Here is a 27,347-nt window from a genome sequence, read left to right as displayed (position 1 = left end):
TTTCCTTTAAATATAAAAAAATATAGCAGTCTTGCATTTTGACATAAAATAACTGGTTTGAGATAACAACGCAACTAAAAATCAACAACTGCTTTACAATCAATTTATTTTATTGTATCTGCACAACCTTAAAGAATTAGTGAAATTAATATACAGACGGTTTAGCAGCACCCAAAAATATGGAAATTCGAATATAGGTGTGTTGAAAATTCACGGGCTTTTCGGTCTACAAATCTAAAACTGATACAGCCTGATTTGCACAGATCACGCAAAATAATTTGATCACTTTTAAAACATGAAAATGATTTATGTTTTAAAAAGGTATCGCGAACAGAACTTAATGGCATGAAGGCCGCTAGTTTGAACCTTTGGTCTATAAGATTTTCAATGCATAAAAAAGATTCTTCGCTAAGCTGAAAAGTCACTCAGCGTAAAAATTCTTCACAGCCTCTTAAAACAGAAGCAAAATAACCGACCTGCTCGTATAAAGGGGAACGTAAAGCCTTGAAATACAAGTGTTGGCCGAGGGTAGATGTTGGTCATCTGGTGGACGGATGGTGATGGTCGGCATAGGTTGGAATCCATCCTCACTTGCGGGAAGAGAGGGCGATCCAGTCCAGAAGTAGAGAAGCTCCTGCCTCTCTGTCGCTCCCAAGTGATGGACAACGCCCCAGAACCATCGCTTGAACTGAACCAGTTTGTCGGCTGAACCTGTGGGTGTTTTTCCATGATAATTTTTTAATAAGTATTGGCGAGCATTAATTTGTAAAAAAGAAAAAGAAAAATAAATTGTTCCTTCTTAGTTGTTCCACCATTTTATTGTAAAAAGGGTATATAACGTTGTCATTTTTAACATTTTTTAGCTCAATGGTAACAAGTTTTAAAAACGAATCTTCTGATAAAAACGTATTTTGACACTTTGCTATTTTGTGGGGAAAAGAACCAGCACTTGAACTGAACTAGTTTGTCGGCTGAACCTGTGGGTGTTTTTTATGATAATTTTTAAGTGTTCTTAAGGATTAAGTTGGAAAAAATATTTTTGAGAAAAAAAGAAAAAATATGTTCCTTTTTTAATTGTTCCACCTTTTTACCATTGAACTGAATTGGTTTGTCAGCTGAACCTGGAGGTGTTTTTTCATGAAGTGTTGAGGAGGATTAAGTTTTAAAAGAATATTATTGAGAAAATGGGGGTTTAGTGAGGTTAATAAAGAGAAATATTAGCAGCTGTCATAAAGAGAAATTTCGAAGTTAAAAATAACACGTGTTTTTTTTTAAAAAACAGCTTAAACAAAAACTGCGTTTACCAGATTTCCCGCTTTCGTCGTTGAATAGCGTGTAGCTGATTAGTGTTCGAACATCCACGTGACCACACCCGTTGACCAATAGGCGAAGGTCTTCTGCTGTTAATGCTTGGAATACATAGCGGGGAAGAACATCAAGCACTCCCTGACGAAGCTGAAAGAGAATGGGTTTATTTAAGAAAAAACGGCCTTGGCAATATCAGTTTTAAAATTTGCTGCTGCTCATGCGAACGTCGCACTTAAACACTCGAGTAGTTTTACGTGGTCCTAATCGAGTCCTGAGTCACGAGTCCGACTCCACATCCCTGGTTTAAACACATCAGGCAACTTACCTTCTCCAGCGGTTTCCTGCAGCAAACGACCATCCGCTGCAACGCGTACCTACGCACGTAATCACGTACGTTAGCCCTGGTGACGGAAGTCGTAGCACCGTCTGCTATCAGGGACACCTGGTGAGAAAAACAGGTTTGGGTTTCAATATTTATTAAAATAAATAAACTGATCTGATCTATACAGATTTATTTTGCTATATACTAAATTATTTTTTAACCCAAATAATGTTACGAAAATCCTGGAGAGGAAAGCAGGTTTAGGCTATAGCAGCGGTTGCCAAATTTTTCTAAAAATTTTGCCTGGTGGACCCGTTGCAATTATTTTGATATTTCGCGGTCCTATAAAAATAGGGTCAGTTTAACCATGTTTCTTGTAGTCCACTAGTGTAGTCTCGATTCTTTCCAAATCTAATGTAACACCTTTCTAACTAATAGCAGGTAGCACATCATATTAGATGCTTTATGATGTCACAAAAAACATCAGAAAACACGCTATATAATCGAATAATAAAACATGTAACTAAAGACAATAAAGATAACAGATAATTTTTTTAAATACATTCGCTGAAGCCTAATGTTGAAATACTTAAAGACTAATTCTCATTGCGGACCCTCTGAAACTGCTGTACGGACCCCAGTTGGTCCGCGGACCCCAGTTTGGGAATCGCTGGGCTATAGCATCTCAAAGAAAATAATATTAAATCACAGTGACTGAGCTAAGTTATACAGACTTTTTTGTTATAAGCTGAAAGCTTTTAAACGAGGGCGATTAAAAGGGGAAAAAGTTATGCTATAAGGCTACATCTAAACACTTTTAGTATGAGTAGGGTTAAAGCCAGAGGTACTAAATTTTTTTTTTGCTTATCTGATGAATGGCGAACCAAGATTTATCTGCATGTATGGCGAACAGAGATTCACTAGCTATACTAAGTGAGCTTAAACTTTGTTTCGCTCGTCAGTTAAACGTTAGCAACAAATTTCTTTTTAAATCATGATACGAAAAACCTGGTGAGAATACCAGGTTTGGGTTTTGCTTGAAAGAAAGTATCTATTAAATCACAGTGACTGAGCTGATTTATACGGACTTTGTTGTTATAAGCTTAAGCGTTATAAACCTGGGCGATAAAAATTAAAGAAAAACATGCTTTAAGCTAAATCTAAACACTTTTAATATGCGGTGAGTAAATTCGCCTTCAAATAAGTTTACACAACCCTACTAACAAAAAGCGTTTTAGTAATATGAACACTTTTTTCCTAACAAGTAACAAAATGATTCCAAAACTGCCTGTCATTGGAAAAAGAGGAAAATTGCTCCTGATCACAGTGAGTTTCTCTACAACTGAGTATAGTCGAAACAGCAGCCTAAAATTTCTTCTGAAAACGCGAGAAAAATCCCTACCACCAAATTGAGCAGATATGTTTTACATTTGCAGTTGAACGACTCAATACCGCAAAACAGTCGGTTGTTAGAACGCTAATAAAAACTTCTTGTTACAAATAACACTCCGTGGACCATGATGGCCTGTTACAAAGTCACAAGAATTTGTTTACAAAACCTAACAATGAACAGCTGAACATTGTTGTTTGGATATAATATAACAAAACAACACTCCGTGGACCAGGATGCCCTGTACAACGTCTTTCGGGTTTGTTTACATCAACATGTGCACTTTGTGCAGTGTGCACCCAAGTCGTTACAGCTAACGTCCGACCTTTATGACGCGACAATGAACAATGAACATTGTTGTTTCGGAATGTTCAAACAATGGCACATTTCGATGAACATATAAGTCCTCCTACGACCACAATTTAATATAGAGCAGGGGTTCTTAAACTTTTTTTACCGCGGACCCCTAACATTTTTTTTTGCTTTGCATGGACCCCGGTAGGCAAGAAATGCTCCAAAATTATGTCATAAATTGAAGTCACAATACAAATAGATTTCATAACTCTGTTATTTCGGTCCAAAAAATGTGAAAGTTAAATGGAGTCTAACTATACATTCGGTGCAAAACCGTTAATTTTGAATTAAAGTATTTTCATTGAAAAATAATTACTTCTTAAGTATACACTAGTTCTTTAATTAAGTCTTTATGGACCCTCTTAAACTAGTTCACGGCCCCCCATAGGGTCCATGGACCCCAGTTTAAGAACCCCTGATGTAGAGGGATGAGCAACTCCTCTTACCTGTCTCCCTCCCTCCTCGCTCTGCAGATCCACCTGGAAGGTGAGCTCCAGCTCCTCCAGGACTCCACCATCCTCTCCCTCTGCATCCAACACTAGCTGGCGCAAGCTCTCGTAGAGCACTGGGTCGAAGAAGGCAAGGTCGTGCCAGTTCACCTGAGGGGTTACAAAAGGTTAATGACCCGGGGTTACGTGGTGATCCGGGGGTTAACGGAACACGAACTTAAAACCGAACTTGGTTATGTGTTTCGGTTTTTACAGGTGATTTACACATGAACTAAGGTTAAAGGTAATTGACCCGGGGTTACGTGGTGACCCGGGGTTAACTGTACACGAACGTCATGTTTTGTTTCAAATAGTTACTGGAGGTTTTAAGTTGTTTTGAAAACGAACTTGGATATGTGTTGCGGACTGTCACGTGATTCACATATGAACTAAGGTTTAAGGTAAGTGACCTGGGGTTACGCGGTGGCCCGGGGTTACGCGGTGACCCGGGGTTATCGGAAAACGAACTTGGATATGTGTTTTGGTCTGTTAAGTGATTTACTGTACATACTACCTAAGGTTAAAGGTAAGTGACATGGGGTTAAGCGGGGAACTTAGTCATTAGACTCTTCAGAAATTAATTGAAAGTTACCAGGTGCACTTTTCATAAACCTCAAGTTGTACAGTATGCCAATTGAAAATCTATAGTGATCGAAAGTTTGCTGGCTAATTTGAATGATATAAAAATACTCACAAAAAATCAATTTTAAGTGGATTTGTAACTTGTTTTGAAGTATAATGTTTTTGACGATAGCACCGATTTAAACACTAAAGTATTAATGTATATGCCATTTGAAGAGCTCGATTTAATTTTCAAATATATATTCTCCTATACCTAAAGGTTAAACCCAGTGTAAGTCTAATACAAAAAGTTTGCGAATATTCAGAAGAACAAAACAATTATATAAAAGTGGGTAACATTTTTGTACGTTTCAAATTGACTCTTTATCATTTTTAATAAAACAATCATCCTATCGCAGTAAGAATATTGAAGCTTATACAGAAGTAGGTATCATTTTGAACGCTTCGAAATCTCTGTATTTATTTTCAACGTGTTAAAAAACTTTTAAAGTGCTGTCTTCTGTATGGGCTTAGATAATCATTCTACGTCTTACTACAACCTTCAGCCATTACGCTAAAAAATATCCTTTCCCTTATTACAATGCAACGCACTGACCTTTCTGCCGAGGATGACCTTGAGCACGTGGCGACACAAGGGCAAAGGGCAAAGTTCATTCTGGAGCAGACAGAGCCCGATGATTCGACCAACATTACGGAAAGCGTTTTGTCTTGCCTCAGTCATCTCACCCCACGAAGTTGGGGCATAAAACCCCCGCTTACCCGGCTGGTAAAACAGCGGGGGCCCGCCGCATAAACTCTCGTGCTGGGGCTCTTCCACTGGGTGAAAAGGGAGAAAATCTTTGTATGTTTTAATCCAGAATAAACATTTTTTTTGCAATATGGAATTAACATCAAGCTTGTCTCATTCCAAAGGACATATACGAATTTTTTTTGACAAAATTATTTTTCAAACCCATTTTTGCAAAAAATTATGATATTCTTTAGACTTTCCTGTCTTATTCCAAGTAAGTCATTAATGCCTAATCGAATATTTTAGTGTAGTGTTTTGAAATGGGAATGGATTTTGATTTTACTAAAAAAAACGCCTCGGCGCCTTCTCCTATGCATTTAAGACTTTATTTTTTAGTACATTTTTTGGACTGAAAACAACAAGTTTCTGATGTTTAAGTGTTTAACGACGTCATCGCTAAAAGTTTATGCCGACAATGGTTCACGCACACCAAAATATTTTTTAGGGATCCGCGTTAAATAAGTTAAGGAACCCCTGCCTAGTGTATTCACAGGTTGGAAATCACCGCTTTAAGCGATAAGCTTGTAACCACTGTAATTTGATTTTAAACTCACCTTTTTCCACTTTCTTTGTTTTTTCTTCACTCTTCTCCCCGCCACTCAACAACTCGCTCCTGAACTCGGATGACGTAACTGTGACGTCACCGCCGCTCGTTTCCTGCCGACTTTCGCCGCCAGGTGGCGCGTCTGGGTTGTAGGATGAGGTAACGAGTTGCTCGACCGCCTCAGATACTCGCTCCTGGAGCGCCAACTCGCTACGAAGAAGAAGCAGCAACTCGTACGCGGGTAGACCTGAAAACGAGAAACGAGTAAAAAAAATTGTATATTGGTAAGTACTCAGCTTATTTTTTTATTTAAAACAGGTTCCTCTGGCAATATATATTATTTTATACCAACGTTTCGGCTTACTATCCGGCAAGCCGTCGTCAGGGACTGACACACAAAGCCAACAAGACGCAAAGTAAAATCACAATAAGAAAAAAGGAGATAAAAATGCGAGAGCCGCGTTCAAAATTCACAGCGATAAAACTCAGCTTAGTTAACCAATCGACTGCTACTCATACGCAGGTAGACCTGAAAACGAGTAATGGGTTTTGTGTAATAAAAAAACTCAGCTGAGCTGGTGAATCGACTCATACTCGTACGCGGGTAACCCTGAAAACGAGTAACGAGCAATAAGTGTGTTGGCATTTTGAAGCAATGTTCATAGTCGACTGCCACTCGCTGCAGGTAGCTCTAAAAACGAATACCGAGTAACGAGTGTGTTTATATTCCGAAGAAAATTGAATTGTCAACAGTTACTCGTGGGCAGATAGCCTAATGTCGAGTATTAGCAGCCCTAAAAACGAGTAACGAGTAACGAGCAATAAGTGTGTTGGCATTTTAAAGCAATGTTTATAGTCGACCGCTGCTCGCACGTAGGTAGACCTGAAAACGAGTAGCATTGGTAAGTACTCACTACTCAGCTTAGTTAGCGAATCGACTTCTACTCGCAGCAGGTAGCTCTAAAAAGAACCGTAATAACGAGTTTTGTGTAATGAAAAATACTCAGCTCAGCTAACGAATATACTGTCACTCGTACACGGGTAGCCCTGAAAACGACAGAACGACAGTAGCAAGCTGTGTATTACAAGCAACAGGTAACAACAGTTCTTACCCAAAAGCATTCCAGTGATTTTAGGAGCCCAGGTTTGATGAAGAGCAGCAACTTTGGGGTAGAGTCGTTCCCCAATCGCTTGCTTGCTTCTCTCCAATGAAGATTGGCTGGCTGAAGGTAGAAAACAATAAAAATATTGTAAAATGGTAAGCTTTCTGTTTTGTTACAGAAAATTTGATTCTTCCGATGTTAGCGTGTGTTTGTTTTAATTAGAATTTTTTTAAGCGATATACTTTATTGATTAGCAGGCTTAATTAGACCCTTGAATTTATTCTGTCCTTGGTGTAATTTATATTTTTTTGCCTTTTTACAAAACCAGGACATTTTTATTGCAGAGTTATATCAAAGCAATGAGATACCTAATAAATGGCAAGTAACTTTTGGACTAGGCCAAAGTTTTGCGAAAATACACTTTTGTTTTGTAGGCACAACTAACGTTCACGTCTTTTGTCTTTAGTGCCACGTTTGTTTTCCAAATCAGCTATTTTTCATATTAATGAAAGTCTGATAAAATATCGGATTGAAGACAATACTATGTGTCAAGCGATAGTATCGGCACTCGTCCGATACTTAGGTAATTAATTAAGGGATTTCAGATAAAATTTGCGATTCAACAAGCTCCTTTACCTTAAAAGAAAATTCATCGAAACATAGAAAGTCAACTGTAGATGACTACTATAAGTCTGAAAAAAAAAACAGCTCTAAAGTTTAATTTTATAAATTTTCTGTTTGAGCATAGTTATGACGTCATTTTAAACCGGATCTCAAAATATCGGATATCGGTTAAAAAATAAAAATATCGGACATCACTAGCTCCGAGATCAGCTACTTCCCATATTTTTCTCGAAATCAATTCTGTTCACGGGGCTCGAAACTTGATAAAAAAACTCCAAAAAAACAACCAAGCCCACCTCGCTGCGAGAGCGCCCTCCGGTGGTAGGGAACAGAGGTGGTGGTCATCCGTGTGAGGGCGCCAGATCCCGACGAGAAGCCGCGACGTGGAGCGCGGTCCCTGTAGCGAGCTGTAAGGAAGGATCGTAGGTTGATTTGCTGCTCAGCGCCCGTTGAGCTCCGACCAGAGCCTGTTGTGGCGCTGGAGCTGTGGTTGGGCGTTGTGGCAGCAGTGCTGGATGCTGACCCGGCCGCTGCTGCTGCGCCTTGCAAGTTGATGGCAGCCGGTTTATAAGCGCAAGGCGGTAGTAGAAGAGGGGTCAATGACTTGAGTCACTGTTTTTCTTATGACTTGACTTGACTTAAGTCTTTTGAAATGACTTGACTTGACTTAAGTTTTTTGGACAAAATGACTTGCCTTACGTATTTTGATCGAAATGACTTGACTTGACTTAAGTTTTTAGGACAAAATGACTGGATTTAAGTCTTTTACCAGCATGGTTAAATTTCCACACGGATGTCAAAAAAATTTCAAAAAACATCAAAACATAATGTAAACCTTTTTTTGCCCTACAGAATTCGCCAGTTCTTTAAGAGACCCCTCTCGAGAGGGTGTCAGTGTTGTAATAACTAAAGTCGATCACTAAACGTACGTGCACTTAAGTAACTGTTTTCAAATGTCTTGACTTAAGTCTTCTGGGCAAAATGGGCTTTTTTCAGTTCTTCTGTTTAAATGAGTTTTCTGTCATCCATCTTGGTTTTCCAAACTTCGTCATTTACATTACGGATTCATTTTTTTGGTCAACTCTGGTCATTTAACAACGTTCCCTAATTCAACAATTAAAGTCGTTTTTATATTTTTAATTAGTAAAATGTCACACAATGGCTGGTTTCCGTTTTAATGTGATGATTAAAGGGGGATACATATCACAAATTCGAGTAAAAAAGCTAAAAAAGCTTTTCTAAAATTTTCTCACAAATGCCTCTCTTCCAAGTTAACCAAAAATTACAATAGTGGTGCTGGATATAACTACTAGTAGCTAACAATAAAAGATACACACATATGTGTGTTTATTAACAACTGAGATCTAGCCCCTCGGAAGCTGCTTTTTGACCAACGATTACAGCTTCCATATCATTAGTTCGGTGTAGACTTGTAGTAGCAGAAGTAAACACTGCCATTCCTCGTCTTAATTTTACCTCCTTGTCTGCTCCTGTCCTCCCGTTCCCTCTTGCAGAGGTGGGCGACCAGAGGATGCATGGAGGTCGTGCTCTTCCTGGAGGAAGACGAGGATGTCCCAGGGAGGAGCCCGTCAAGTGAAGGAAGAGGCTCGGAGGACAAGAGAGCTTCAGCTATAGCTGTGTAGTAGCTCCTAGCAACTCCTGTTCCTTCGCCTGGCTCATCCTTGAAGAGAACTTTAACCTGGAGAAAAAATATGCTGCTGTTTACTAGGTACTAGAATGCCTAAGTGTAAACTTATGTGCTGCTCTTTGAAGTGGTAAGAGGTTAAAAATGACAGAAAGTCTTAGCCTTTTAAACATATATCTCTCTTTGAGTGGCAGAATATTCTGGGTTTTCAGGCGTTTTTGTCACATAAAGTTCAGTTGGAAAATTTTATTTCCAGTACCATTTGCAGCAGGTTTAATAGAATGTAGAATGAAGTAAGTTTTTTTCAATATCCGAGTATTAGTGCTGCAACAATCATATAGCAGTCCGTGTAGTTACTAAAACGAAAGACAAAAAACAGCACTTCAATCTTTCGCATACTTTGATGTTTCGGGTAAATGGTTTCATCCTTTGATTTCTAGCCATACATTGTTGAGTTGCAGTAGTTTTGCCATCGAACCAATATATTTTTAAACAGACTGATCGAAATGTAACCGAAAACTTAAAAGGGTCATGTTAGTCTGAAATAAAAAACCTAAATAATTTTTGTAGACTTCATCAGAAAGCTAAATAGCAACATTCAGTTAAAATTACAGCAGAAAATAAAGGAGTTCTTCAATTAAAGCAATCGATTCGAAACTAAGTAGCATTACGACTTAAGTGGTGGGCAATTAAACGTTTCGTTGCTATATAAGAACATAACATGTCAGCCTGAAAAGCTAAATCACCTCAGTTAGAAGAGGTTCTTGTAAAAAACCGTGGTGAAGTGAAACCATATATGGAGAATTCGCTAAACATGGCTAAGTATCCAAACGTAAAAAGGTATTTGAAGGCGTATATAAAATCACGGCTAAACACAGCATCTTAACACAAAGTACATGAAATCGTGGAAAATGAGGAACTACATCAAGAGAAGAATGATTGTACTTTGCGCAGTTTTGCCGCAAGTTCTTTGCAATTCGCTCACCTACGGACAAGTTCAGTCCAACCACTTCTTGGTGTGCAAACCAATTGGAAGCTTGTTCGACATGCAACAATCCAGCACCGGAGGGAACTCAACAACCCTAAGGGGAGCTCAAGGGCCCCCAGGGCGGAGGGGCCCGAGGGGTTTAGCTGGCCCGATTGGCCCCACAGGACCACAACCAGCTGTTAATTGGAACAAAATTGAACAAAAAATCGACCAGAAATTTAAAGGTAAGATAATTGTGAAAAATGTGCATAAAACGTTCGAACGTAAACGTAAACTTGGCTTGAAGTGTGGACATGTTTAATGTTTTAATGTTAAATGTTTTAGAATTTTTGAAGTGTCCTGGCGTTGTATTCAACGAATCTTGCTTCTGGCTTCCGCAAACTGTTGCGTCAACGAAATTTGGAAAAGGCAAAGCTGCAGCAGAAAGTCTATGTGAGTTTCACAACGGAACTCTAGTTGATATTGAAAGTGAACAAATGTACGAGGCGCTGTATTCTTACGTTCAGCGTGCCTGGAACTTGTTCATTGACAAACCCAACATTGATTATGTTGAGACATGGTTGGCGTCAATATATGAGGTAGGAGGTTGCTATTAACAGTAATAAGCCGTCAAATATAAGACAAGGTGTTTCTTTTAAAAAAAAGATTATTTTCTATATATTTTTTCTTTTGTTAAAAAGAATAACGAAGCCAAAAACACAGATGTCAGACGAAAGGTAGTAAAGCAAAACAGGTACTTTGAATTGTTCAAGATTGTAAAGCCGAGATAGTTAACCGACCTTACTGTCTCAAAATCAAAATTCAAAACTTGAAGAGCTTTTAAGGAAATGATAAAAAGAAAAGCCAATATAAAAAACTGAAAACAACGTCTAAAAAACACTAAATTTAATAAAGCGTTTTTTTGCCGGTGACAATATTTTGACTTGCCTACTTTATTTGGTAGAACGGAGCGCTGAAAAGTTCGACGGGCGGAAATATTTACACAGGCAGATTTCAGTTTTCTCCACAGGAAATGGGTCGTTCAGTTGGTTGGACCATTGCAACCAAGTCGACAAGAAGAGTGAGAAATACCGGCTTGTGGAATTGGTCCGATCCTAACTATGCTTCTCCCGTTGCCTTATGCCAAATACAACCAACAACCTAGTGCCCAAACGTCGATTTATGTATGTCAAAATAAAAAACGGTAATAGTTAACTGTTCTGTTTCTTAACCTTTTTTGTGCAAGTACGATGCGTCACCCGTTTCCTTATGCCGAATACAAACAACCTAGTGCAGCGGTTCTCAACCAGTGGGCCATGGAAACTGTCTAGATGGGCCACAGACCAATTTTAAAAAGCTAGATTTATCGAAGAATTTAGTTTCATTTGTGTCACTATACCTAATTTTACATGAATAAAGGCTTGGGGACGAGTGTGAATGTAAATGAAACGTAATTTATTGTTATATGCTTCGCTATATTTTGTTCTAAACCTTTTTATAGTTTGTCCATTCATGACAATTTATTGGGCCACAGAATTTTTATGCAACGAAAATGGGCCACCAAAAAAAAAGGTTTGAAACCATTGACCTAGTGCCCAAACGTCGATTTATGTATGTCAAAATAAAAAAACGGTAAGAATAACTGGTGCCCATCTATGAACTGCTCTGTTTCTTAACCTTTTTTGTGCGTCGACGCAAATGCGAAGCGTCAGAACACTAGAAAGCTTTGGCGGCCAAGTTCATTTTACTGAAGTTTGGTAAGCTTAAAGCTAACAAAACGCAAATAACACATTAGCAATAGTTTGAGAACCGCTTCGAATAACAAACAGTCTGCAAAGTTAAAATCTTTTAATATAAATATGCATTTTGCTATGTAAATGAATGGCATCATCAGTTTATCTCTACAAAGTAGTACAAATGATTCAAAATATGTAAAATAAAATAGATAACATACATCCAAGACTAACATAGATAAAGACAACTTTTAGAACCTTGTTGGCTTATTGTTGTTCGAAGCGATCGGCTTCTCAAGCTAATAAAACTTTTATTAAAAAAAGCTTTTTATTCACACGCTTTTGTTATTTATTATTACAACCCATGTATTTTGGTTTATAGCGCATCATTCGCTAAATAAAGTTAGACGTTGTACGATCAAAATCATTATGGCACTCCCGTTGCATTATGCCGCATACAAACAACAAACTAAAGTCCCTAACATATGGCTACTAACTTTCCCAACTTTAACGCTAAAAACACAATTCAGATGTTTTACTATTTTGCTGTGTTTGTAATAATTCCGAAATCAGCTGATCCAATGCTTAAGACCCTAGTAATTCTCTGTTTATTGATTAGGTGTAGTTAAAATGTACTCAGGGCTAGCAGGTTTCCTGCGGAGAGGGATTCGAACTTAACACCCTAGCAATTCTCTGTTTATTGATTAAGTGTAGTTCAAATGGAACAGTGTTTCCTGGCGTATTTTTGCGGCGACTAAAATATTAAGCGCTTCGTTTTAATCCAAGTTTTTGTAAGCAAACAAATAAGATATTAGCACAAATAATAATTTTCGATTTTTTATTAATAGGAGCCACGCAATCGCGTTGCTTTGTCATTTTTTTGATATTAGAGAAATCTAGCTCAGAATCAAACGCAATAAATCAAACGATATAAAACTACTGCAGTCGGCGACCCAACCAAATCAAATGGCGACCTACTTCAGTGACGCGACCCATGGATTGAAAAACATTAGATTAGTATATCAACAATGTGAAACAAACCTGTATGTTTAGTTGCAGCCGGGCCTGTTAATCGACATGAACATACTTTTTTAGTAAAGATATGACTTCGCATTTACTGATTCGGCGGATTTAGAGTCGATTTATTTGGAGTTAGTTTCGAAAATTCATTACTATTGTACTATGTTGTAAAATTGTAAATAAAAGACGATTATTTCGTGACTTGCCTGAGTTTGGTTAAATGCTGTTAGTTCCGTTTAACCCTAAAAAAATGCTAACTTACATGGAAATCTTTCATAACAGGCAAGCAGTTTTATTGGTCTCCTAATTGCAACACCTAATTTAGGCAAGACTGTATGTAGTTTTGTTTCAAGTGAAGAAACAAACGTGGTTATGCAATCAGATTCTTAAAACCAATACTAGCCAGTTTACTTTAATACGATCGCAGAAGCAAACATTGTGCGAACCTTGATCTTAAAGAACTATGAAGCGAATAATTTTTGTAAATGCTTTTCTCTGGCAAAATACCTCAAACGTTTTCTAAGTTGTCCAAATCCTAGCTCTCATAGGATTTAGCCGATGTGTTGGGCTCATGTGATTTTGATATTGGTTTATCCTTTACTTTGTGTTTCACATATTCTCTTGTTGCATCCAAGAAGATCATATTTGCAGAGGATGGTTCGTATACCAAGTCTACATTGCATTTCGCTTCTCGTTTGTTTAAATTTGGGCAGGTTAGTATGTGAAGGTGCTTTCAAATAAGGAGAAAATTGAAAGTAATAAAAAAAAACAATTTATATTCTAGTTTATTTAACGCCATTCTCTGTTTTTCTTTACTAGTTAAAACCTACATATAGATATATATACACATTTTTTCTTTGATGTTTTGCAATCATAGATAGTTCTTCCAGGTTTAGAATTAGAACCAAAATATTTGAAAAAAACGATAAAAACTTTACGGAACTGACACGATTTTCATTCTTGAAAAGCATAAACTCAAAAAAAAAACATTACTTAAAACAACTAGCAGAACATTTGGATCTTACCCTTAGTACGGCCATTGGTTGAGTGGAGCCGCATCTCCTCTTGAAGTGCTGATTCAAGCTCTTAAAGGTTTGCTGGATGAGCGAGAGGCGGCACCTCTCCACGTGCAGCTGAAGGTCGACGGTCTGCGACGTGCGTATACGCTCCGTACCCTTGCGGAACTTCGCCTCACGTACCTTTACGCATGTTGGCGTATGCGAAGGTTAATACAGGGTAACAGTTTTATGGATAAATTCGACAAATCCGCTTATTACGAGCTGTGTATTACTTCTTAATCAACAGCGAGTAGATTTATATAACTGTGCATAAACACAAATAACATAAACACTTCTCATGTCGGATATCTTTCCGGTCATGTAAATTCCAGTGATATTTTCGAATTAAAAAAACATGTTTAAAATAGTTTTATACCGAGCTGGAAATGGGGGGGGGGGGGAGTGGAGACGCGTATTTCTTAAGCCGGTTTAAATTTAGTTTTTTTTAATGCTAAACATGTATTAAAAGCCGAGTAAATATAAATTCGGCTGCGTTTTAATTCTTACCGAAAAGCTCAGCTTAATAAGGGTTAGCTTGGACAACAACAACATCCCTTATTTTATCAACCGACAATATAAAGAGCATCGGCTCCGATCCAATATTATTGCACAATGGACATCCATGTCCCAAGCCTGTAAAGTCCATGTTTAAAATTGGTCTTTTTAATGGTAAACCTCCGTGAAAAGCGGGGAGTATATATAAGTTCGACTGCGTTTCATCTTTTACCGAAAAAATCCCAACTTAATTAGGTTTAGCTTGGGACAACAAAACAATTCCTTTAAAGAGTATCGCCTCCGATCCGATATTATCGGACATCCAAAGCCAAAGCGTGAAAGCAGGGGTTTGCTGTAGACCGCTAAAAATATTTTTTCTTCGCGCGGACCACTGTAGGCAAGGAATTTTAAAGATGACGTCATAATTTATATCACAATACAATACAAATGGACTTCAAAAAGCTGCTGTTTCCCGTACAAAACGATTCTTTAAGATACATTCAGTGCAAAAACGTTTGATATTTATTTCGACAATTTTCTTTGGAAAAAAATAATTACTTTTCAAATCTACGCCAGTATTTTAAAATGTTTTTATTTTGGGCTCCGTGGACGCCCTGAAACTAGTTCCCCCGAGGGGGTCAATTGACCCGCGTTTATCAACCCTACTGTAAAGCGCAAAATAAAGTTTCCAGAAAAGTCTTTACCTCGAAACCTCCAAGTTCCTGAAGAATTGACTTTGATTCGCCGCCTACGTCATCAAGAAACACGCGGCTGAAGAGCTCCAGGGTGAGTCGGGACTTCCCCAGCACCCTCTCGGCCGTCGCCACGTCATCGTCGGCGTCATCATCAACGCTCTGTGACGTCACAGTATGGTATTAGCACACGAAAAGGCGAGAAAAGCGGCGAATAGAAGGAACGACTCCTTAAACAACATTTTTTTAACTTTAAATTAGCTTACGAAACACCAGAAGAAATAAACATCTCTTTTACGATTTTTTTTTAATTTTTTACAGATTTTTCGGTTGAAATTATGTCGTGAGACTTTTTGTTCTAAACTTTTTTTAGATAAAACTTCGATAAAAGTTCCGTTTTTTCTTTTCTTTATCATTGTTTTCATTTTATAAAAGTTCCGCCCCAATTTTCTCGCAAAACCTGTGATAACTAGTTTATAGATGTGCAATATTTCTAGACTTACTTTTCTTGACTTAATATATTTTTATTTTTTCACTATAACACGTTCCAGTCGTCGCCCGATGGCAAACATTTTTTTTTAAATGTCTATTAATTTTAATTTAACGTCACGTATTGTTTGAACCAACCTGTGCTTCGCCCCTCGTGCTGTTCGTTGCAACTTCCGTTTCCGCTGTGACGTTATCACATGATGACGTCACGTCCACCGTCACGGCCGCGCCTGGCGCCGATACCGTTTCCATGGCGACTGGGTCTGTGAAAGTAAACAAAGCAAAGGGCATCAATTACTGGCTTCGTTTTGTTTTATGAATTAATGAGTCCAGCCCTGCTCAGCTCTTTAAAAACTAAAATTGGCACAAAATACCGAAAAGTCAAAAACCCAGTGTTGTTATCACTTAGTGAATGACTTAACTTAAGCACACTTGAGTCACAGTTTTTAAAAGACTTAAGTCAAGTCTATTGGACAAATGACTTGGGTTAAAATAAAGTGCAGCATTTTTCACTATAGAATAGTGCTATTTATTTTAAGGTTTGCCTGTAAATTTCAAGTCAAGTCCTTGTGTTTTTATGACAGGGACTTAACTTGAAATTGGCTTGATCTAATTATAACTTAACTGGGACTTGTTATTTGTTCAAAACGACTTGACTGGGACTTAAGTCATTTCAAAATGACTTGTTTACAACACTGGAAAAATCTATCAGAAATTCTGATAATTTGAGATATTGTAGACTAATTAAACTGACAAACGTTGAAAACCGAGTGGCGCAAAAACTGGGGGATGTGCAATCATACATTCATTATTTAAGTCCGATGAACTCCAATTTGTGGTTTTCGTTATGAATTCACGCCGTTGACGTTTTATTTCCAATTTTATTTCCAAAACGTGAGCATGAATGGGTGGTAGGGATTAATCCCCGAGTAAGACAATGCGTTATTAATGAATTTGTGTACACTGATACAGTCTTCAGTATCGGATGTGATCCATTTGTTTTTACCCAACATTCCTATGTTGTCAGTAGGGCGATTATTTTTGGACTTAAAAAATGAGAAATTTGCCCTAAAATGTTGAAAGTTTACCAAATTTTGACCTCAAATATGTCTTTTTTGACAATATTTTGATTTAATAGAAATACATTAAATTAAACATATTATTGTTTAACATACTTCATTGGTGTCTTGGCGACATCAACTACAGCATTTAGATATTTTACTGACGAACGGTCGAACACAAATCTGTTATTTTTACGGTTTTATGCAAAACTAATTTTTGATCGATTTTGACTTGAAATAATTCTGGCAAATTTTGACCCCAGGTGTAAATTTTAACAGAATTTTTTTGGTCAAAAAAAAACAATAATCGCCCTAGTTATCAGTCCTCCATAATTCTACCACATCACTAGCCAACCCACCAGGATCTTTCCCGCTGCTGCTGGAAGAGGTGGACGGAGCATCCGGATCGCTCTTCTCGATGAAGCTGGATGTTGATCGGATCACTGAGGAGTAGGGAGGCGGAGGAGCCTGGCCACGGGAAGCCCTGGAAGACTGGAGGAAGATTAAGAGGAATGTTAGGAACAATGGGATAGGCTATTCAGGCTAATGGGTTGGGACAGACAGGAGGATGAGAATGTTGTGGCATAAGAAATACATTAAGTGAGATTTGGTATTTAAACACTCTTAGTATCAATGCAAACGTTTAAAACTGGGATTCTCAAACTTATTTTCTTGCGACTCTTTTAGAAAAGTTTCCTATGCTTCATTAAATAATTCCATTTAGCTGGTGAAACACCCTATATTAGTATAACATTTTAAAAATACCCGCATTTACACGAGCTGTCAAATGCTTCATTGTCATTAGATTTAATAAGATTGGTGTGCTTCGGATAATTGTTTATCAGTAAAATTTTAAAATAAAACAAAACAAAAATTAATTTAAAAATTTAGTCTAAAAAAATGCTGCGCTTTCTCACGGACCCCATTTTGAGAGGCGCATCTCTAAAGTGTGTTCAAACAATTTTGATTTATTTTAATTAAAAAACTTATCTCACTTTTTCTGGTGGAGGGAGATTCGGTCTTCCAATGGAAGATTGAGGATCGTCGCTTCCGCTGTTGTTGCTATCGGCAGGAGGAGGATCGTATGATGATCTCTGCGTGAGGCTCATCGAGGACAGCTGATGCCTGGGATGCTGTGCTCCTGACCTCGGACGACCAAAGAGCTCCTCCTTGCGAGCTGTAGGTTGAAGAAGATGCGGCTTTTCGGCGAGCGGGAGAGCTTGCGGAAGAGGGATCTGGAAGAAGAGGAAGAGCTTTTAAAAGAGCAGGAGGAAATAGCAAACTTGATGTTTCAAACAAGGGGAAGACTTTTTTAAAAGAACAGGAGGAATGGAGCAAAATATCCGAAAGTTGTGACGTTATAGAGTCACCTTCCAGTTAAATGTTTTACGTTTAGATGATGCTTGCAATGCAGCTATCATTGGAAGGAGAAACTTCGGAAATAAGGTTTGTAAGGAGTTTGTTTTATTTTACTGAATGTGGACTATTAAACAAAGATTTAGTTTAATGTGAGTTGGACCGATAAACCTTGTGTTTTACACTTTTTGTGAAAGTGTGTTAGGTTAAATACAACCCTTAATTCAATTTTGCCCTTTACTTTCATTTCGTGCATGAGTGATTTTGTGCATGAGTGATTTTGTGCATGAGTGATTTTGTGCATGACTGGTTTTGGACATGTGGCAGCGTTGTTTATTTGGTGCTGTTCATTGTTACCAGGTGTTAGCCATTGTTGTAAGTACCTACTTATTTTTAGTTCACTTGCGCTTATCATTAACCACGTGTAATTTATTCGTTCGAATTAAGGATGCTTCTTGTTATTTACGTGCTATTAACTAGTGATTTTTTACTCTATGCAAATGTGTTCAAAAAGCTAATCCTTCACATCATTGGTGGCTGCACGAAGATAATTTACAAAGGCTTACCTCGAATGTATTCGGATCGCTGCATCCCAGGAAAGTCATGGACTCGGACCTCCGGAAGAAAGTCCCCTGGGGCTGGGCGAATTGGTTCAGTTCCTCGTCCGTCATGGGTCCACCTGGGGCTCCCGGGGAAGTCCCGGTTCCAAGCGGGGGCGGGTCGCTTCCCTGGACCAGCACGGAGTAGAAGTTGTCGTTGTAGCTGAAGTCGTCATCTTCGTCTTCTTCATTCTCGCTGTTGTCATAGCTACGCGAAAAGATGCGAGGGATTTTAGGAACAGGAGGAACGATCGGGTTACTCTTAGCTTCTATGGAGCCACGCTATGAAGTAAATTTGTGACGTCATATCAGTTTTTTTGTGCTTTTGTGCATTTCTATTTGTGAAGCGGTATGAAACCAGCACGTTTACTTGAAGTGAAATAAAGGACGAGGTTGTAAAATGCAGAATAATCTAGCAAAGCTAGCAATTAATTCTTTTAAGTTTTACTGACGATGTGTTTTCTGGCTGCCAAACACCCTGACGTCATCACGTTATGACGTCAGTTCAGAGAAATCGTTGAATTGATAGGTCCTTGTAACCTATTAGAATTTGTGTTCTCAACCTTCATATGACCAGCAGAGCTTTAATATGAATGATTTTAAAAAAGTAACATTTTGAACGTTTTGAATAACTCTTTGTCTTTATTCATTTTCAACTTTGATGTTTCTATATACTTTGATACTCAACTAAAACCACAAACATCATGCTCCCAAATAAAACATGGTAATTCGGATTTCTACCAATCGATCACACACAGAGTTGCCCCACAATTTCACGAAAAAAATATAAAGACTTTTCCAAGAAAATTAGTAGGTTTTCAAAAATTTTGTAGTTTTTTCCCCAAAACTGGATTGCTTGTGTTTTTCTAAATATAATTCGAAAATAAAATAATTTAAATGTCAAGGTATAAGGTGAACATTATTAAAAAAATTTGTTTTAATTATTAAAAAAAAAATTGTTTAAATTAATTAAAAAAAAAAATTGTTTAAATTAGTTTAAATTTTTTTTATTGTTTTAATTATTTTTAGTAATACACAAAACGCTAGTTGGACATAAAATAAATTGAAAGAATATTCACAGACTTTGGGAAAAAAACATAAGGTTTTTTAAAGACTTGAAAACTTAAATTATTTCAATGACTTTAAAGATCCAAAAGATTTTGTAGCAACTCTGGCCTGCACGCCTCTTCAACGAACCACTAAATGGTGAATAAAGTAAATTGCCCTTTGCATATCTAAAGTGTTCAACAACAATGAAGAATAAATACCATCGACTAGCTACTTCGGCTTAATTTCGGCCTTTTACCCAACAACCCAACCCCAACTTACCCGATATCGAGCGAAATCTGGCCCCTGGCCCCCGAAAGTCCCCCTTTGGAGTCGCCGTCCCTGTACGAGCAACCCCTCAAGTAGTAGACGTATGCATCGAGCACGTAAGCGACATGTTGGAGCGCCATGACGTCGACCATGGGAAGGAGGTCGGAATGCTCGTCACTTCGGGCTCGCATCAGCGAAAGAGCGTAACCTAGGAAGTCCTACGAAGAAAAGGGAGTGGTTATTTGGAGGCAGTGCTGTAATGCCTTGGCGTAAGTGCACTTTCAGTGTCTGTTTGTCGACTTGACTTGAGTGAAAGTGTTTTAAGCAAACAACTTGACTTGACTTAAGCGTTTGGAACAAATGACCGGACTTGATTTATATTTTTAGTCCATTCAGCAAAGTGACTACACTAAAGACTTGACTTAATTTAGGTCTTTTGAGCGAAATGACTACACTTAAGACTTGACTTAATTTAAGTCTTTTGAGCGAAATGACTACACTTAAGACTTGACTTAATTTAAGTCTTTTGAGCGAAATGACTACACTTAAGACTTGACTTAATTTAAGTCTTTTGAGCGAAATGACTACACTTAAGACTTGACTTAATTTAGGTCTTTTGAGCAAAATGACTCGATTAAAACCTTTTGAACAAATGACATGACTGGACTTAGATTTAAGTCTTTGAAACAAAAAGCAAAAATATTTGACAAGTAATATGACTTGGCTTATGTGTTTCATACAAACGACAAGTCAAGAGCAAAAAGACATGACAAATTACTATAGTTCACTTTGATCTTTAAAGCAAAACGACTTGACTTGACTGAAAATGGAGTCTTTTCAAAATGACTTGTTTACAACACTGTGTGAGGACACTCAAACCGCAATAAGCATGGCTAACCTGAAGATTTCAAAATTAATAAAAAATTAGAAGGAAGATAACGGCAATGCTAAAGATGCTAACTTTAAAAGGTTTTAAATCGCTGACAAAACGCACTTGTGGTTATTTTGCAGCAAAAAAAAAAAAAAAAAACCTTAATCGTTTTTTTGGGGAACAATAAAAATTTCAAATTGCGGATAAAAAGGAGTATTCATTTGTGGGATCAGCTTTTTTCAATATAATTTCACCGACCTGTCTGGCTGCATCCGACCCGGCTCCCGATCCCGCATGGTGGCGCCCTGTGCTACGACGATTCGAGGAGTGGTGCCCTGATACAGGATAAATGTTACATTAGAAGGTGCCAAGCTGTAGGATAAATACGGCATTCAGTTGCAGACGCCTAAATTTAGCGTCTCATTACAGGGTTAAGTCATACTTAGAGAGTTGTGACTTTTAAATGCCAAGATAAAAAGGTAGCAGGAAAATGGGGAACATTTTAATTCTTGCTATAGAATAGCACAGCCTCAAATGTCAATGAACAAAACGACTTTAAAGTAAGGGAAATTTAAGAAAATGGCAAATAAAAAGAGTCTAGCACAAATAAATATCTTGGTGTTAAATATGCCCTCTTTAACATGGGAAAGATTGAACAAATATTTCGAATAAAAGTAAATAACCAAAAAAATCTGAAAAACACAAGATAATACAATACACAAAAACTTCAGAAGGGTATGGTGTGCGTTTTTTTAGCTTTCTTCGACGTTGAACAATAGAATTACAACCAAAACTTGATATAACCTTTGCCGTTGTAATGTGGGTGCTCTCTGTGTGATGGGTTGGAAGCCATAGAAAGGACCTGGCCGTACCGGAGCTGGTACTCAGTTGATTCCACAACACTAAGGAGCCACGACCATGTTGGTGAGAGGAAAGACCGCACGAAACCCTGGAGACGTTTCCATTCCTGGAAATATACACGGAGAGTCTGAATTAATAACCGGGCCTAGACAAAAACATTTTTTTAATAGGTGCAAATTTTGTGCTTGTTTTAAAGCAAATTTGCTTATGTTGTTGTCTTGCATAACAGAGTTCGAATTTTATATTTTGGTACAAAAAAATTGTATAACAGTTGTCAGTTTGGTAACTTGTAGTTGGAGGCTAATGTATTTTTATAGGACTGTTTCACGCCGACTTGGAGATTACTTAAGCCTGCACTTACAAACAAAACAAGCTTAGAAAAAGAAAAATGTTTACTGAAGTATATATTTTTAATATTGTTAAGGTGTTGTAACTTTTAACTGTTACGTATACGTCACGACAAAATGTATTTTCTTCAGTAACAAAGACTGTCGGCGCATGATTCAAGCTCACTAGAAAAAACGCACAACCAAATAGCAGCCTTTTCAAATATATATGTAGTACATATCACAACAGCAGAACATTTTAATCCAAGCCAAGTCAAACAAAAATATAGATTAAAAATAACGTAAAATTTCTCGTTTTACACAATTTTCGCCAAAAATTTAACTCGATTTCCTCACACCAATACATGTTCAAATGAGCTTAAATTTTGTATACAACGGTTTCAGATGTCTATCTATCAAAATCCATATGAGGCAGGTGGATTTAAAAAAAAAAGTGATTTCGCCACCCGCTCGAATACGTAGTATATATCATAGCAGCAAAACGTTACACCAAGTCAAGCCAAAAACATCCACTCGCCTGAAAGGAAACTTCTAGAACTGTGTTGAGCGGTGCCTCGGACAGGTAATCCCCCTTCCTGAGAATGGAGAGCAGGTGCGACACCTCGCGGACACATGCGGCGAAGAGACGAGCCAGTTGTGCGTTGGTGACGGCTGCTGAGTTCACTTGTGGTTCCTCGGCGCGACCTATCCGCTCGGCTGCGTACCGCCGGTCCAGTATGCTGTTTATGTAGGCTGCAGAAGACAGAAAAAACGAGTAAAGTGCGTGCACTGTTTTCGTTATGTAATTATCTTTGACTTGACAAAAAAAGTAAAAATTTGTCAAAAATGACGTTGGGCTAAGCCCGAATTTGTCAAAATTATTTCAAGAAAACATCGATTAAAAATGCACATAAATCGTTTAAAAATTAAAAAAAATATAGTCAGCTTTTTTAAATTGTCGTTCAGGTGAAATTTTATCAAAACAAATGGTTTGGAATTATATTTAACGAGATTTTAACTGTATTATATCTTCATTAGGGCAATATACGGTATACGCGAGCTTCTAGACTTAACCATCAAGACCTAGTTCATTAGGTTCAGCTCGAACTTCGTTTTTGCATTATGGAGTTGTTTATCTCTGATTTGGACAAATGTATTGAACAGTATTTGCTGTTTTTTTTTTAAATGTGATTTACAATTATATCCTATTTCGAGGATAGCTTAAAGTTTTATAGACACAATTCTAATTTTTAATGTATAGGCTGAAGGCACAAATGGTAAATGAACTGCGTGTACTGTTTGCGCTAAAGCACTTAGACGTGAAAGACAAAGTTGGTCTAGTGATTTGAAAACTGTAGCCGAGAGAGCTAAATTAAAGTTTCTACCTACGCAGTTCTGTTTCCTTAGGTCCAAGAAGCTGTTTATGTAGGCCGCAGATACAAATGCCCAGTGAACTGTGTGTTCTGTTTGCGTTATGTTCTAAAAAACTGTTGGACGCGACAGCCAAAGCTTGTAACAGTGGTTCTTAAACTGTAGCTTAAAGAGGTGGATCAAGTTTTTATAGACCTAACTTCTTGCTGTGAATGTAGTAAATAGGTCGTTTAAAAACAACAGTTTGCAACCCATTTTAGGCGGCAGTCAGCGAACCTGGATATTTAAAACGCCGATTCATACAATTTGTATACACCACACACACCGAATTATATATTTGTCCTATATGATGCTTAATTCAAAGGCCAAAATACATAATGATTGAAATGCAATGTCTCGTGTCAAAACATGGTAGTTGATCAAACATGTCATTTAATATAGCAAAATATACATTTACTTCATGGTTATACTTTAAAAAGTTCTTTAGGTTTAAAATAAAAACCTTTATCCTCTTATTCAGTTGAGCATTTTTAAATTATACATTTACTTCAAAACATACTTTAACTTCAAGCTTAAAATAAAAACCTTTTACATTTTATTCCTTTTACATTTTTATTCAGCTTTTACATTTTATTCAGTTGAACAAGTATATCTTTACTGCAAAGTAAAAACATCTACCCTCTCATTCGGGTTCTTTTTCAGTTGAGCAATTTTCATTTTTTAAGTAAACATAAAAGCATCTACCCTCACCGTTCTCCAGATTCTCGCTTCTTCGCATCGACCTCCGATCCACGTAAAGAATCCCACTCGAGTTGGATCCTGATCCAGCAGCGAGAGGGTTTCCCCTACCACCCCCTGGGGCTCCCCCGCTGGGTCTGGGGGGCTTGCTGGGGGCCATAGCGCTACCCCCCATGGCCCACTGCATGGTGTGGGGCGTCTGGCGGGACTCGGTGCGCAGTTGGCGAGTCGGTTGTCTGTAAATGAAACGATTCGTTGTTCCGTTTTTGTTCAGTAAGGCGGTTTTAAAGGACTGTTTAGAAAAAGCTGTTTAAAAAGTTGAATTTGAATTGTAAAATCGTTATATAAATTAAAAACAGCTCTTCTGGTAATTGTACAGTTACCAGAGGAGCTGTTTTTGATTTAAATTACCATGCCTGGTAGCAACAGTTTATATATTCAATGTAAAATTGTTCTTTCGGCAAAATCTTAATCAAGTACCAACGTTTGACCATCGGGCAAATATGATTGCCCTAAAGAAGATTTGCCCGAATGATGCCGATCTACTAGACTTTTTGACTTTGTAATTCATTATATATCAAGCTCCTTTTAACCCAGGGGTTCTTGAAAGTTTTTTTGCGAGGCAAAAGGTTTCAAAAATAACGTCGTAAATTTACGTCACAGTCGCAGTCACAGTACAAATATACTCTGTAAATTTGCTGATTTCGGACAATACTTTAAAAGTAAAATGGAGTCTAAATACATTCAATGCAAAAACGTTTTATTTTTAATTAAACTGTTTTCTTCGATAAATTAATTACTTGTTAAATAACAAAGTATATTTCAATTAGGTCTTTATGGACCCCCAAAACTAGTTCACGAACCCCCAAGGGGTCCATGCACCCCAGTATAAGAACCCCTGTCTAACCTCTCCAGATATCGACTTCATTTTGATTAAATATACTTAACCTTTTTGGCTTTGAAATTCATAAGAAAGCGTTCATCTGAATTTAGTATAAAAAAAGGTTACGCACACATAGGACCAATGGTTGATAAGAGAACAATCAAAAATGCGTGGAACGCAACAATAAAATTATATATTTTTTTTTTAGTTTGGAGGACGTTCCGAAATGTCTTAATCAAAATGAAATCGAATTACACTTTGGCTTCGAAATTCAATATTATCAATCATTTTCTCACCTCTCTAAATGTCCTTCCTCCTGCCACTGATAGTGATCCGAGTCCGTGTCCTCATCCTCCTGATGTGGATGGGGCTGCTGGTTGGTGGGGGTCTTTGCATCCCTCGGATCATCAGCCATCGGCTCCGTGTCGTATTCGTCTTCCTCCTCCACAAGATCTCGCTCCTGGGAAGGATCGTTGTTCCTCCGGATGTCTGCTTGATCGCTGCTCGCCTCTCTTCCGATCTGACCCTGCTCAACCTCAGATTCCTGGCCCTGTGGAATGCGTTAAGGTTGGTTTACACTAGGCGCGTTTTACTTCTGGCCTTAGCGTTTCGTCGTCCAGTTCATACATAACGCGTTGCCAGCGTTAACAGCAAATTCCCTCGCTTCTACTTAAAAGCGAACCGAACCACTGTACAATGACAGCAGATAATTGTAAATTTTCAGCAAAATAAAATCGATTGGACAGTGATAAATAAGTTCATTTGACATTTAGGTGGTGCTACTAAGTTGGAGGTTTCTATTGTAAATATAACTCATTGCAGGACATTTTTCTAAAATTATATTTATAAAAAAGTAGCTATTTCCAGAAAACTAACTGCAACTTGTGAATATCCCACGATTTATAAGTGCTTTTCAACAATTAACAACCCCAAACAGGCTTTTAATTCTAAAAGAGCTTTGAAGATGTACCTGGTCGCTGTCGCCACTGGCAACCGAATCACTGTCGGTCTCTGCGATGATCTCGATGTCGGTGAGATCCATGTCGCTCTCGTTGTGATCGCTGTCTCCCAGAGGATCGTCTTCCACTGGATCCTGGAGGAACAAAGGGAGTTTCTAACGCGACAATAGCGACGGGTTTAGTATACATTGTACTGCATACGATTTAAAGTATTCAACACATTTTTTCCACACCAAAAATTGTAAGATACATGTTACATATTAAAAAAAATAATCACCAAAAGTATAATCTTGTGAAAAACGTCATCCCAGCATGACAGAACCGTAACTGTGACAAGATGAGATTTAAATGCGTTTTTGAATTATTTGATCGGCGGTAATGTGTCGGGTTGTGGTAAAACAGCGATTATTTTATATTGGGTTTCGAGGCATTAGAAATTTATTTTGCGTGCATTTGGGATTTTTTTTATGGAAGTTTAACTGATTTAAAAAAATGTCTGTTTTACGATTTTCGAAACAGTATTATAACCATCATGGTATGTCAAGGGTTATTTATACCTTTAACATACTACACTAGCGGGTTGGCATTAAATGGGTACATCTGGTGAGTAAATAGTTGTTATTCCAAGGATTTTTTAGGTTGAATTTTCCTAGATACCAGTGTGCAGGAGGTCGTGAGTCAAGGTCGACCGGAGGTCGTAAGTTCGAACCTCAATACAGGCTAGTTGTTTTTCTAACCTGCCTTGCTTGCACCATTGAACGACAGAGTCTGCGACGACTTTCACTGTACCTTTCAATACTTTAGACCCTTTCAACCTTCCTAGCAGCGCAAACTCACATCAGTGCCTTGAGTCTCCTGCGTGTCCTGGGGAGGATCAGGTTGATGTTGATCTTCCTCTTCATTTGCTCCATCATCCGCTCCTCCGGGAGCGTGTCTCCTGCGTCCGGATCCGTAGCGATGCGAGAGGACAGTGATCCTCTTCGAGCGCTTCTTCGCTTTCTTTCTCTTCAGGGACTGCACAGGGTGAAAAAAAAAGATGTTAAAACAACAAAATTCTGGCTAGTAACAATATCAAAGCCCATTCAGAAGGGAGTAACATTTTGAACGTTTCGAATAATAAAAATTTCTAAAGAACAATTCGAAACGTTCAAAATTCCACCTACTACTCTATAATTCTTCATGAATTAATCATGTAACATTCACAAGAAATATATACCAAACGTTCAAAATGACACCTACTTCTGTATGAGCTTCTATATTCCTACTACGTCTTACTACTATCCACTATGCTCCTAAATTTTTGCTAAAAATTGTAAGTATTTTAAGACTTTACAAGAAAATGCATGGTTTTTTTGACCTACAAATCGGTAAAAATAATTCAAAACTTCTAGCCATCACTAG

At 37.9% G+C, this 27,347-nt stretch overlaps 1 protein-coding gene across 1 annotated transcript in view; it reads right to left on the bottom strand.

The window, feature by feature from the left end:
- LOC146162625 (E3 ubiquitin-protein ligase UBR5-like) overlaps nucleotides 1-27,347 on the bottom strand; it is a 55,739-nt gene that overhangs the window by 450 nt on the left and 27,942 nt on the right. Inside the window, exons 35-57 of the mRNA XM_083385250.1 lie at nucleotides 26,784-26,960; nucleotides 25,958-26,101; nucleotides 25,284-25,495; nucleotides 24,117-24,340; nucleotides 22,534-22,748; nucleotides 21,613-21,775; nucleotides 21,067-21,146; nucleotides 19,950-20,155; nucleotides 18,588-18,828; nucleotides 17,661-17,900; nucleotides 17,025-17,157; nucleotides 15,743-15,867; nucleotides 15,128-15,277; nucleotides 13,896-14,069; nucleotides 8,982-9,204; nucleotides 7,802-8,047; nucleotides 6,891-7,001; nucleotides 5,789-6,025; nucleotides 5,040-5,260; nucleotides 3,821-3,973; nucleotides 1,634-1,750; nucleotides 1,305-1,455; nucleotides 477-705 (exon numbers count right to left, since the gene is read on the bottom strand). Coding sequence (XP_083241376.1) covers nucleotides 477-705; nucleotides 1,305-1,455; nucleotides 1,634-1,750; nucleotides 3,821-3,973; nucleotides 5,040-5,260; nucleotides 5,789-6,025; nucleotides 6,891-7,001; nucleotides 7,802-8,047; nucleotides 8,982-9,204; nucleotides 13,896-14,069; nucleotides 15,128-15,277; nucleotides 15,743-15,867; nucleotides 17,025-17,157; nucleotides 17,661-17,900; nucleotides 18,588-18,828; nucleotides 19,950-20,155; nucleotides 21,067-21,146; nucleotides 21,613-21,775; nucleotides 22,534-22,748; nucleotides 24,117-24,340; nucleotides 25,284-25,495; nucleotides 25,958-26,101; nucleotides 26,784-26,960 — 4,172 coding nt within the window. The remainder of the gene's footprint in view (nucleotides 1-476; nucleotides 706-1,304; nucleotides 1,456-1,633; nucleotides 1,751-3,820; nucleotides 3,974-5,039; nucleotides 5,261-5,788; nucleotides 6,026-6,890; nucleotides 7,002-7,801; nucleotides 8,048-8,981; nucleotides 9,205-13,895; nucleotides 14,070-15,127; nucleotides 15,278-15,742; nucleotides 15,868-17,024; nucleotides 17,158-17,660; nucleotides 17,901-18,587; nucleotides 18,829-19,949; nucleotides 20,156-21,066; nucleotides 21,147-21,612; nucleotides 21,776-22,533; nucleotides 22,749-24,116; nucleotides 24,341-25,283; nucleotides 25,496-25,957; nucleotides 26,102-26,783; nucleotides 26,961-27,347) is intronic.

The sequence above is a fragment of the Ascidiella aspersa genome, chromosome 3, assembly GCF_963924565.1.
Source record: "Ascidiella aspersa chromosome 3, kaAscAspe10.2, whole genome shotgun sequence".
In the NCBI taxonomy this organism is placed as follows: Eukaryota; Metazoa; Chordata; class Ascidiacea; order Phlebobranchia; family Ascidiidae; genus Ascidiella; species Ascidiella aspersa.
Note: the sequence above shows the minus strand (reverse complement) of the source record. Positions and strands in the feature narration are given on the sequence as shown.